This window comes from Thunnus thynnus, chromosome 8 (assembly GCF_963924715.1).
Source record: "Thunnus thynnus chromosome 8, fThuThy2.1, whole genome shotgun sequence".
Classification (NCBI taxonomy): Eukaryota; Metazoa; Chordata; class Actinopteri; order Scombriformes; family Scombridae; genus Thunnus; species Thunnus thynnus.
This window is the reverse complement of record NC_089524.1, coordinates 13483468-13496830: the sequence shown is the minus strand read 5'-3', so window position 1 is coordinate 13496830 and position 13363 is coordinate 13483468. Positions and strand designations below refer to the sequence as shown.

General features: G+C 38.1%; 1 protein-coding gene across 1 annotated transcript; it reads right to left on the bottom strand.

The window, feature by feature from the left end:
* Positions 1-3030: 3030 nt before the first annotated feature.
* On the bottom strand, positions 3031-12897 carry tmem38a (transmembrane protein 38A). Its single transcript, XM_067596652.1, has 6 exons — positions 12333-12897; positions 7654-7810; positions 6484-6668; positions 5188-5275; positions 4599-4716; positions 3031-3686 (listed from the first exon to the last, which is right to left on the bottom strand). Exons 1-6 carry the CDS (start codon positions 12454-12456, stop codon positions 3483-3485), a joined length of 876 nt encoding a protein of 291 aa, XP_067452753.1. The 5' UTR covers positions 12457-12897; the 3' UTR covers positions 3031-3482.
* Positions 12898-13363: the final 466 nt, after the last annotated feature.

Here is a 13363-nt window from a genome sequence, read left to right as displayed (position 1 = left end):
GTACAATTCATCAATGTCACAACTCTCTATGATGGTAGACAAACACTTTTCTGTGCAGCCATTTGAAACAGCTATAAACATTTTTGTGTTTAGACCATAGTTTGTATATAAAGATGAACGTAGATTGGTTTGCATTGGAGCTGGTTTGAAGCCCAGAGTTGCTGCTTATGGTCAGCGCCATCTTTTCCGTTTGGAGCCAGGACCTTCCAAATGAGAAGTACTGAGTGTTAACAATTCAGTGTAAGTCCTGGAGCAGGGGAGAGCAGCAGACGAGCCAATTGTCAATCACAGCTGTCAATCAACACATACAAGGCAGACATCGGAGCTACATTAAGTCTTCAAATCTTACTAACAGAGAAATAATCCCCAAAATAACCACCAGCACACTTATAGAGGGCCCAAATTGATTGAGACCATCATAGTGACTCATTGAAATAAATTATTGACTTAGTATTTCTAGAGAGAGGTTGGGAGTCAGTTGGAGCCAGCATCTATATCGGTGGCATTGAACTTTATTGTACTTCTGGATCAGCTTCAGCCTTAAGTCGTGGTAGTTGCCGCTTGGTTTAGACGTGTTCAAAGGACACTGTACGAGCTAGTACCCTGACGCATATTGAACCCTCTACATGCACATAACTATTTAAAATTTTAAACCACAGATAGTTGTTTTGATATTTCTGCTTTTGTACAGATTAATTATTACCTTTGAACATAGCCAGGCTAACTGTTTCCCATTATTTGGACTCTGCTAACTCTTTTGGAAAGAAAACAAATAAACACATTTCCCAAAACTATTCTTTTAAAAATGCTGAATCTGAATCTTATTTATTTACTCACTGTATTATTTTAGCTACATGTTGGTTAAAATGCTGCTCAGGAAACTTTCTCATGACTATCATCATGTCATCTTTCGCAATAATAGTACCTTTTGAATACACATTATAAATTTCATGCTGTTATTGAACGCCAACAGTGGTACAAACATAACCTGAACACGCAGGGAACCATCCTTTTCCCTCCGTGATCTTCTGTGTTGCTGTGAGGAATGTTGAGGTTAAAGGTCGAGTGTAACAACCTCCTGCAAAGTTCATTAGTGATGCTTTATTGCCGGAGCTACAAGAGTTTGTAAACACTGCAGGGGCCTTCCGACCTTCTCAGTGCATGACCTCAGGCTGACCTCAGACCTTTCCTGTCACCTCCCAGCAGCCTCAGCGTTACATAACAAAGAGTTTATGAAGACGTGCTCCTGACTGACCGCTAATTACTAGATTAGTGTATATAAAGCTGTTTAGAGTCAAATTTAGGCCTTAAATGTGTCAAAATTCTCAGAGTTATTGATTTCTGCACCTATTTTTACATTTAACCCTCACAAACTGTTCACCTTCTGACTCATAATTAGTCTCTATACCAAACTTCTGAACCACACATCTATTTTTCATTCATAAATACCTCATCGGTCATTAATAAATGGGTGGTTAATCCTTATGAAGCTTTCAGAGAGCAGAGAGAGTGCAGTCTTTAGGTTTTGCACACTTTGTTTGTGGAGAAAAAACATTCACAATGACACTATACTATGGTGCTACATTACCTAAAAAGTTTAGAATTTTTAAATAAATATGGGACAAATTTAATCCAGAACACCTCTATTTACAAAAATGTGTATACGCCGCACAAAACTTTTTAAAAAGTCATTGTATATTCTGGGTCAAATTTTCAGGCTAAAAAAAGGTGTTTAGGGTGTTTTTACTGCTCTCAAATGTAAAAATGTGTCAAATTTGACCTGAAAAGTATGAAAGGGTTAAGACTATGTGCCATGTTAGAACCTGGTCTCAGCTCTGTGTAATGGTGCAAAGGAAGAAGTTGCACACTTTCTGAAAGAGATATTTTGGAAATGTATGATGACAAGTTGATAAGAAGATATAAATTCTGCCCTAAAACTCACAAAGCATTAAACAACTGTGTCATCTAGTTCATTAAATGAGGATTCAGTATGAATACAATCAAATACTCACATATTCACATTAACCACATCTGTAGAAATTATAAAAAGTGCAACAATTATTGCATAAAATACAAGATTTCTATTGAGTTTGAGAGAACAGCAATGAATGAGAAAACATAGAAATGACATTTTAAGATTATTCTAAATATAGAAACTTGCTGGTATGAATTTTAAAGTAGGTGTCTCAATTTTTAGGTCGACCCCTGTGGACTCTTCCGGAAAAACAAGAAACAATGAAGCATGAACATGCAGGTCTTAGAAGTTAGAAGTTCACTGAGGTAACTTAAAGACTCTCTCTGCTCAAAAATGTGTTTTGTTTGGATGTTTGGGCTTCACTGTGCAGAATGATGTATATGACTGTTTTCATATTCATCTGCTGAAAGTGGAAATTTTCTCTGAGTTTAAGGTGTGTACCTACGAGCATGATTTGTGACATCACAACTAGTTTGGAGCCAATCCTGCTCCAATATGCAACTTACACAAGTGTTATATGGAAGCTTAGAGCCTCTAGTGCACAAACACTGAGAATGGACTTTTCTGTGAAGTAGGTCACATCTTGTGTCCAGCAGTTAAACCTTTGAAATCAAAAATATTTGCATAGATTCTGGATTTTTCAATGATGGAAAAGGAATAGTTGTAATTTCATGGATTTCTAAGTTTTTCTTTATGGAAAATACACATTAAACACAAATTATTATTCAGAGCAGAATATTTTCAAATATCTATAACACATCTGGAGGGGATCTTAAAGTCAAAGATAAGTTAGATAAGTTAGTTGTAAAGTATTAAGTCAGTGAAAACCTAAAAAAAAATCTATTTCATCCAATTACCAGCTACCACTTCAAACTTTTTACTTTGATCAACCATCTAAAAGCTGATGATGTATCGTCCTTATATGTAATACCTTAATGCATACTGATTCATCTAAAACTAAAATAGAGACAAGATGTTAAAATTACATCTACACAGCTGGTTATAAGCATTTATTACCACTGAATATTGAAGAATTAAAAACCACCAAGACAAAATGTTTCTCTTGATTTTTATTTAAAGACATGAATTTGTCTTCATCTCAATGTAAAAAGCAGAAATGTTCTTTCACATTACGCTTCGTTCACATTTGAATTTCAGATTGAAATCGCTGACACTCGGTTACACAACTAGCGATGTGGAACAAAAGGCCATCCTAAAACCACCGTGCGCCTCCTGAACGTGGATCACCGCACAGTGTTGAGCACAGATGCAGGTAAATAAATAGGTTTCAAATGTCCGGGTTGGGTTGAAGAGTGAATCGTTTGCCGTGATATTTACAGAGTCCTGTGCTATGTAAAACGCAGAAAGCACCTTGTTGCTCTAATAGAAAGGGTCTCATTTGGTGAAACATCAAACTGCCCCTTTCCCTAGAAAGGAATGGGAAGTGCCATCATGCGGAGGCCATGAGGGCGAGTCAGATGCAGTTTCACTGGTGCAGTGTGGCGCCCTACTCGGCTTTCTTTGCCTTCCTCTTACGAGCACCTTCGCTCAGCTCCTCCTTGGTTTTGAGCGGTGAGGATGGGACGGCGGCGGGGGGATGATGGTGGTCAACCTCAGAGCCACCCAGAGGGGAGCCGAACAGCAGATGGCAAATCCAGGACTCAATGAGGGCGAAGGGGGAGCCGTGAGAGTGACGAGCAGTCATCACCACCTGAGAGGATGGGAAGATGGTGACGGTTAAAAGAGATCAGCCTGATTTTGTGATATTTAAAGGAGCAAGAGACTTCAGTTTTTTACAGAAAGCCTGTGATACCAGGCAGAGACAGTCTTATGAAAGATTCTGTTTGATTATGAGAATTGTGGGATCCAGTATTTCTAGAGAACACAAATTCAGGATATTTCTGCCTCTTCTGCCTCTTCTGCATCATGTGTGAACATCATATTTTGCATTTTTCTCTTCCAATATATGGAAATGAAATACTGCATCTCTGCTGTCTCTTATTAAAGGTACCTTGTGAAAATATCTTGTGAACAATCCCGACACGCTGAATATATTTCCTTCCTGCTATATATATTTCAACACTGCTGCACAAGTGGTCAAATAGTCTACAGGTTGTGTTTAATTAAAGGAACACAAAATACACACAACAGGCCCTGTGCACTAAAAGACAAACTAGAAACAGGAGGTGCTTTGACACTTAAAACAACACAGTGTGGGAGAGGTGGCTTCACCTCCAGCTCTAATGTTCAGAGTTAAATTACCAACTTATAATCTTAAATCTTTTACTGGGAGGAAGGATTTTGGTTGTTTCTTTAATATCAGACCAGTTATAAAAACCTTAAACCTAACCCTTTCTTGTTTTTGTTTTGTTTTCCTAAACTTAGCCACTAACTAGTCTGTACATGTGCTGTTGTCACGTAATGATTTCATACTGGAACAATGTCATCTTCTTATATTAAACACAACACACAGTCAGAATTAAGAGAAATAAAGAATACGGTCTAGACCTGCTCTATGTGAAAAGATAACTTTTGTTATGATTTGGTGTTATATAAATAAAACTGAATTGAATCATGAAAGCAGCACTGCCAACTACGCTTCACAGAGCAGCACTGATCGTACCTTGCTTGTGGCCATGAAGAGGGTGAAGATGAGGATGAGGGTGCCCTTGGATATCGGCAGCCAATGAGCCTCCTGCAGGGTGAAGAGGATGGCTCCGTACAAACTGGCTTTGGTCGGGCTGCAGAGACGAAAGACAAACTGTCAGTAAAATATCCGACTGCAGCAAAGATCAAAATAACAATGAGATATGAGAATGACATAAAAGTGCAAATTTTATTTTACTTTTATTTTATTTATTTTCATTTTGATTCAATACTTGGTTTTTTGTTGTAGGAATAAGAAGTTTCATCTGACGGTGATATTATTTAAGCAGCATGCATTACAAAGTGCCAAAATGCCTTTTTAGATATTACCACTAGAGGGCACCAAAATCAGACATTTTCAAACACACTGTGACTTTAACAAACCTGTGTTTAAAAAAGGCTGACAGTGTTTTGTGCATAATTTGATTTATTTTTTAATCACAGTTACCTTTGAGTCATAGTTTTGTGAATGAAAGTTTTGGTTACACACAGTCTTGAGGAGGCAGTAATGAATGTATTTGCGTATCAGCAGTTGCAGGGAAGGAAACACACACACACACACTTACAATGACATGTTGAGGATCTCATTGGTCTCAGGCCTCCACACACCACGCAGCAGCTGCTCAAAATTGGAAATGAGAGCTACTCCAGACCCTGGGAAGATAAAAATAGACAGTGGAAAAAAATGAGGACAAGAAAGTCTGTTGTCTTGTTTCACTGCTCTTATCTGGCTTCAGCTTTTCTCATCCCATTTTCAACATGGACGCCTGCAGGGCCTCGCTATTATATCAGTGACAGTAGGAGGATAGCAGAGAGCAGAAGAGCAGAGAGCAGAACCCTTTTTATGTATTTCTATGTCTCATTCTGTATTACTGGAACATTTTACAGTAAAGAAGGACAGTAAAAAGAAGCACATTGTGCATCTTACAGTAACTGATCTGCCTGATCCATATCAGGCTTTTTTAAAAATACTTTTCTCCTTCAAAAATCGTTGCATATTTCAAACATTTAGAATTATTTGCTCAAGGAGACATTATGGCAATTCCTTTTATACTTTAATTTCCACAAAATTAAGTCAAGCTAAGATGACCTGACAAACTTACCGAACATTTTTATTCAAGCAACAATTCATTTAAATCAAGCTCTAATTTAACAAACTTTATTTTAAACTGCTGCCTATTATGAAGTAGTGATTAGTCATTGTGAATACAGTGCATGGACATTTATTATCATATTGCACCATGTAAGCACAAATCTGAAATAATCTTGAAACTAGATTTTGACACATGGCCAACCCAAACTCTAACCAAAGCTTTCATCATGTCAGTTGTACCTTAGTGATGTTTATTCCTAAATAAATGATCGATTAAATCACTGCAAACCATTTGATATACAGTAAGTCTTGAGATTTTGAAGCTCCTGAAGTACTGGGGCTGTGGGGCAGTCGCTCAGTTGGTCTCCCAGCCTTGCATTAGTGCACATGTGCAGCTCATTCATGTTTAAATCTGGCTGTTGTGCAATCAACTGAAGATGTTGCTTGCTGTCACTCAGTGAATGCAGCTGTCAGCCCACAGAGCCCCAGACACAACGAGCACTGAGGACTACAGACTGATCAAGTGCTATTAAAGACTTTCTTCAAGGAAAAGTCTTTTGTCACTTCGCTCTTTTTTAAAACAATCTCCACAACTTTCCTTCATTCACAATAAATCTGTCATCCCTCATTCAATGATGGAGTAAAAGATGTTCATCGGAATCATATATTGCCATTTTTTTCTAGCTGTCCCGTTACAACGTACAAACACGTTTACTGACTCACAGACAGTGAATGGATGCACATCTCTGTGAAATTACAACACACTGACCTTTGATGTATCCGATGATGACCATGATAAAGAAGCCATGGTGGTAGGCGTGGTGGGCGTGGTGAACACCGGCGGCGATCTTACGGGTGCGGACGACTTCCTTCAGGGCGACCAACACCAGCTTGACGGGCAGGAAAGCCACACATTTATAGAAGAGGTTCAGCGGGCAGTAAAAGATGAGGTACCTGTGTTTGACATATAGAGAGAAGAATGGTTTTTTCTGCTGTTAGTCATTCTATGATGTATATTCAGCTTTGATGGATGAAGTTTGTATTAAATATTAAAGGGTCAGTTCACTCAATTTACAAAAACAACACATTTTCCCACTTCTAATTATTAGTATAAAGTCATGCTGGTTTTATTTGTCCATGTTTTGAGATTTCTGCTGCTGATATTCTAATACAAATGAGGTAAATGGTGTCTAAAATGATCCACAGACCACTTTGTGGATATTTTTCTCAGTTTTTTTGCATTTGGAGGAAAATTGCTCCCAACTGCTGACACCGAGGTCTGTAGATTATCCTGATTGGTCGTGTCATTGTGTTTTTATTTGGGGGAATATTATGCCCTTATTAGTAAAATAACATCAATTGATATAACAGGAAACAAGGGAGCAAGAGATACAAAAGAGGTCCCCAGCTGGATTAAAACCAAGGATGTTGTAGTAAACCAGAAGCCACAAGGGCGCCTCCGGGGCTCTTAAAAGATATGTTACATTTGAGTTTTTAGTAATTAGTAAGTAATTTTGCAATGCACCTAATTGGATATATAATGTTCATCATGAAAAAAATGAAACTATCCTCATAGCTAGGTAGCTCTGATATTAAGGGGGACATTTATGTGTGTGTATGATTTGGGTGAACTGACCCTTTAAAATTTGTTCTTTTTCTGTGAAAGGCATTTTAAAATACTGACATTCCTTTGATAGATGCTTTTGTCCAAAGTAACTTACATTTTTAGCACAGACATGTCACAATTACGCAGCAATTTTACCAAAATATTACAAACAAAATTATCTTCAAAGGGAATGATCAATTTTCCCATCTACCACACAGAAATCTGATGGGAAAACATAATTCAAGAAAGCCAACGCATCCATCAGCCACGTGTGACCTTCAAGCAGAATCTCTTCCCATGTGAAGAGTAAAACCATTCTGAGGACTTTCTCACCAGACAGCTGAGGCCAGCAGGATGTGGCTGTTGTGTTGGAAATAGTCGATGGGGCTGCTTCCAAGCATGAGGTCTGCCACGATGTAACTACCAAAGCAGTAGAGCATGGCACAGAGCCAGGAGGCCACAGGACTCCTGCGAGAAACCTCCACCGAGCCTGCAAAACAGAAAAAGAGCTGTCAGGACCTGTCCGTCACACACGGTGGAGTGTGAAAATAAAAATATCACAGCAATAAAGATTTTTTGCAGTGAGAGTACAAGTTAGTTTAGAATGTGTGTGTGTGATTACGCAGTCAGTGTCTTACTTATATATATATATATATATATATATATATATATATATTTATATATATACATATATATATATATATATATGTATGTATGTATATATATATGTGTGTGTGTGTGTGTGTGTGAGTGTGTGTGTGTGTGTTCAGCTTTTATTAAATGTCAGATGTCACACAGTCAGGATCATCTGCTGCCAATGTGGAGGCAGCTACAGAATTATCTTGAAAAACCACAATAACTTAAGTTCTTTATAATGAATTAATGAATTGGTTTATTTACACAACAAAATATGAAACAACTAATATATCTTTGGTAAATAATACAATTTAAGAAAAACTTTGGGGTAAAAAGTCTGTATAGTCTAGTGACTCCTAGTGGCAATGCATGCTGTAAATCTGTTTCAAAATGATTTATGGATTCTTAATAGAGTAGCCACCTCCATTGATTTAGCATCACATTTCTATAATATTGTCATGATGGAGAGTTTTAAAAAAAAAAATAAAAAAAGGGATCAAAAAGCAGCAGAACCAGAGATATCGTCTTTTTAATTCCACGCATGCTTCTTCCTTGTCAAAACCTGGTGCCTACATTACCCACAATGCAACTCAGAGTAGCTTCAGGCTGTTAATCTCAACCAGAAATGAGGAGCAGGCTACAGAGGTCCTGTAGATAACCTCACTTCTTACCAACTCCAAACTTTTTTTCATTGTCAAACTTGTAGTCCTCATTTCCAACCAATGCTGACTTAAGTGACATTTATCAGATTTCATGCAGCTCTCTCTGGATCCACAAAAAGGGTTATTTTTTTAATATTTTATTTATTTATTTATTTTGTCAAAAGCTCATCAAAGTGTTTTATCATCAAAATCAAAAATTATTCCAACCTCCTTAATAATAAGTCTCATATACTTGAATTCTTTGCCCTATTTTGGGAATCACAAAGATTAGATTGAAACTTTCTGTTAGTTCCTACAGAGTAAAACTGTTAGCAGTGACCTTCATTATCAGTGGAAGCCTTGTGTGTCTATGTGCTGTATCTTCGTCCACGCCCAGTCAACAATTTCAGTGCACGCCCTGATAACACGCCTTTTTATCATAACCTTATATTGACTCAGGACGTCTACAGTCATTTGGAAGTTGACAACTTACCAACAGAATCAATGACTGAGTCTTTAAAGTACATATAACTGAGCGGAGAAGAATATCCGATTCATATATTTTGTATATAATAGTTTGGTTTTTAAAGGTACGTGCATGTAAAACTGATCTGTCACATACAAAACACGCATATATGATGACCCATAGAAAATCCTTGTTTCTGAGTTTTGATTATATATCAGGACGCTTCAATCATTGTGTCAAGTGCCAACAGTTAATTACTCCAATAAATCAGTATGCAAGACATGTTAAACTGCAGCTAACTGCAGCCAAACTTGTGCTGTGTTACCATTAACCTTTCACTGGATAAACACAGATCAAACTGACTCCAAATAAACCGGAAAAAAATAGATGACTGTTGGTTTATGTTGTTTTTCTGTAGTAAGTGGACGTAGCATACCAGCAGTAACACAAGAAAAAAGTATTCTGATTATTTACTGAAGTAAAAGCAGCAATAACACACTACAAAACTACTCCATTACAAGAAAAAGTCCAGTATTCAAACTTTTACTGAGGTAAAAGTTCAGAAGTATCATCAGCAAAATGCACTAAAGCATCCAAACTAACAGCACTCATTATGCAGAACGGCCCCTGTTAGTGTTGTATTATAACACTGGATCATTATTATTGATACATCAACATGTAAGCAGAACTTTAATATTGTTGCTGGTTGAGTTGGAGCCAAATTTAACAACCTTATACTATTATATAAACTGATTGTTGATGTTTTGTAACTATAACTGTGACTATAGCTGTGAAATAAATGCGGTGCAAGTACAATATTTCCCTCTGAATGACAAAGGCACAGAGGTATAAAGTAGGATACCTATGTGAAGTACAAGTACTTTCAAATTGTACTTCAGAACAGTACTTGAGTAAATGTATTTGGTAGCATTTCAGCAGTGCAGAGGTGTCCTGATATACAAAAACAACAGATTCATATATCGCATACAGTACATAGTAGGTCTATATATAATGAAGTCTTTATAAACATGACCATAAACATGTACGACAACATGCACATATCTGATTTTAAGACTGTATATGTGTTTCCATGTGGGTGAAGACTTGCCAACATTGTTACGGACACAGTAAGTCGAGACGTGAGCAGAGCGCGACTGCTTCGCCTCACAAATCTCCAACGACAGGTGGGTGAGGGTGTCATGGTGCGACTGGCGCTCAGTTTGAAAGCAATCTGATCCTGAGAAATGCCGCCCTATAAATATCATCTGCTCAACTGCTTCTCCTGCCTTGCATCTGTCAGGCCTGTCTTAACCTCTGACCCCCCACACACTTGTCTCTCCTACCCCACCCATGTCGACCCCCTGAAACTCATTCATGTGCTCCTCCGACATGCAGCGTGACCCTGTTCTCGGACACGTGTAGCCAATGTTGAACATCTTGCAAATGTTGGCAGCGCAGGTCATTTGACTGTAAAATTTTCTCAGATATGGAGATAAAACAAGGTTGCAGTCATGAAGTCAGTTTTGGTGGCTGCATGTTACAGTAAACCTGAAGAAATCATTTAACTCTACACTTTGTATGAATGTTTAAATGAGCACTCTGAGTGTTTTTGACTTCTTTTTCATTTCCTTTAACACAAAATACAACATATGTGGTGAAATAAACGTCATCCTATAAACTACTATGAGAAATGTGAGCGCAGCAGTGTCACAACTGCTCTTTTCCTCTTTTCATAACTTTATGTGAATATTCTGCTAAAATTAGCAAACAGCATCAGTTGTAAGAAAGGTTAATGAATTAGTTCAGTCCGAATAGAAAATTCATTCAATTTTTACTCAATTTAATATCCGATGATGATTCATATGTTCACATGTAAACCGTTTGTTTTCAGCTGTTTTCATTTTTTGTATTCTGCCGTCGTTTGTATTTATTTGATGTTTTTATATTTATATGTTGTGTTCATGTGCTTGTGGTTTTATCCTGTGTTACACCGCTGCACAACCATGCTTTCAAGTCAGCCATCTAACAATCTATTGAAAGCATCGAAGGCTATAGTACACGTTTAAGAAAAGCATGTAATGTGCATTAACTTTCTCTAACAGCTTGCATTGTTTATTCCAAGTTTCCTGAAGCCAAATGATTAAATTGGGGTTGTAAAAGTTTATTCATCTGACTAGTAGCTCCTATAGTTTCCTCACGGCAAGCTGGAGCATCGTTGTTGATGAATACGTACGAACTGTTGAGGTAAATATCAAACTTTTGTGTTTGACACATGGATTATGCTGTACAAGCTGTTCTGAGGGGATTTGCTGGACACAATATGCTCATATGAAGCTTTAAAGCTGCAGCTGTAAACTTTTATAATTTGTGGCCGAGATGGTTTTCCACTGTTTCTACCATCTTCAGTGAAGTCTTAGCTGACATGAAAGTGAGCAGACAGTGACTGAATTTTCATCTCAGAGTGAACTTCTCCTTTAACAATGTGGCAACTGAGTTATGTTAAAGACTACGCAATGCTGGGCTTTTTACTCAGAAGCTTATTTCATGTTTAGCAGTCAGTGTAAATAGCCTGCAAGTGCAGCAGAGGGGCTTCGGAGGCCCACTGACATCTATTTCAGGATCTTCTATTTATTGCCTAAGTTGCTGGCATGCACAGGCCTTCACTCGGGTTTCATCCTCCTCGGACTCCGTTGCTCAAAGGAGTTAAATCTTGGAAAATAGCAGGCAAAGCCGAGTGGTTTAATCTACTTCAGTTATTTCCTCAGTGTGAATGAGGTCAGTGCTGCTGCAGCAATAGACTTCCCCTCACACCAAGCATGCAGAGCTGTGCTGCTCCTGCTGGAGTTTATGTAACAGGTCATTCTTTATAAGGATAGGGTACTATACAGATAACAGCAACAGAAAGTCCTTGTAGGGATATGAGAACAATGTACAGTAATAGAACAGAAAATGTACTAAAATAAACTTTGGAATAGGCTTTCTAATGCACATTTAATTACTTATACAAATATTACGGTTTTTCATTCATTAAATTCAAGTTCTTAATGGTTTAAATGATGAATTATCTAAGTTGGAAATATGTTATTCTAGATAGTTGTTTATTTTGTGTTGTTCTTTGTAGATAATTGCGCATTTACGCACAGATCTGATGAGTGTGGCGCATGCACCTGCCAAATAACATGCAGTATACCTCACAGATAATCATGTTTGTGAAACAATAAAGGATAACGCGCACTTAAAGCCAGCAGAAAAGTGAGAAACACACTCACCTGGCTCATACTTGAGGTAGAGGATGGACACGATGTAATAAGCGAGGTCAAACACAGGAAACATTCCCATTTTGGAGAAAGCTTGGGCAAAATCGCCCAAATTAAGAATTGCCAGCACTTCCATGTTGTCCGTCTTATCCTGAACCAGTGAGTCCCTGTTTTGTTTTTTATTCCGACTGCGCACTCAGGATCGGAAGCCCCCCCCAAAAAAACCCGGTCCGCCGACTCTCCACCAAGCCCCCCGGTCTCGACAGTGAAAAGCCTGTGACACTCAAGCCCTCCTATTAATACCTCTCATCTCTACAACCTCAGCATCATCATCCTCATCATCATCATCCTCATCTGCGCTCCGTCCCAGCTGCTTTTAAGCGACAGCAGGTTTTGCATGACAGCTGCTTGAAAATTACAACATTAGACAAAAGGCTCGTTTGTCGTGTCTTCACCGTCGTCATTTAAGACGCAGTTGGAGGTTTGTCTGCAGCCACGAGACGCACTGAAGCCCGAGACAAGTGTCCCCGCTTTAATGCGGACTAAGATTTATTCCCCCTCTCGTAAAAACATCCTTCAGTCCGGATCGGATCCCGCACCGAGGCTGAGTGCCTGCGGATCTAATCCCAAACACCTCGGTAACGTTTGTTGATATAACCGGCTGTTTACAAAATGTTTCAGATTAAAGGCGCAGAAATAATGAAGTTAAAAAAACAGACAGCAACACGATTTTTTGAATACATATTTAATTAATTGAATTTCTTTATTTTATTTTTCTTTTTTTTTTTCTTTTATGAACAATAATAATATTCAGAGCAATAACCTCCTCGGCCACAAGGAGGCGCCAAAACCACCGAATTACACACTGGTGTTGTCAGGTGAAAACCTTGTATCTCCAAAATATCAACTTTTCAGGAGCTAAGAAGAAACAAACGTCCTTGTTTGAGAGTGATAACACTGTAATTATCATCTATTGGTCCATTTCTGTACACCCTATACTATACTTTAACATTCAGGGAGGTGTTAGAGAGAAATAAAAGCCA

Bases quoted from the DNA above. Each gene is read 5' to 3' on its own strand.
- tmem38a (XM_067596652.1), bottom strand. From the start codon at position 12,456: ATGGAAGTGCTGGCAATTCTTAATTTGGGCGATTTTGCCCAAGCTTTC. The intron at 7,811-12,332 runs GTGAGTGTGTTT...TCTGTTTTGCAG, and splicing joins CTACCTCAAGTATGAGCCAG to GCTCGGTGGAGGTTTCTCGC. The intron at 5,276-6,483 runs GTCAGTGTGTTG...TTATCTTCCCAG, and splicing joins CATCATCGGATACATCAAAG to GGTCTGGAGTAGCTCTCATT.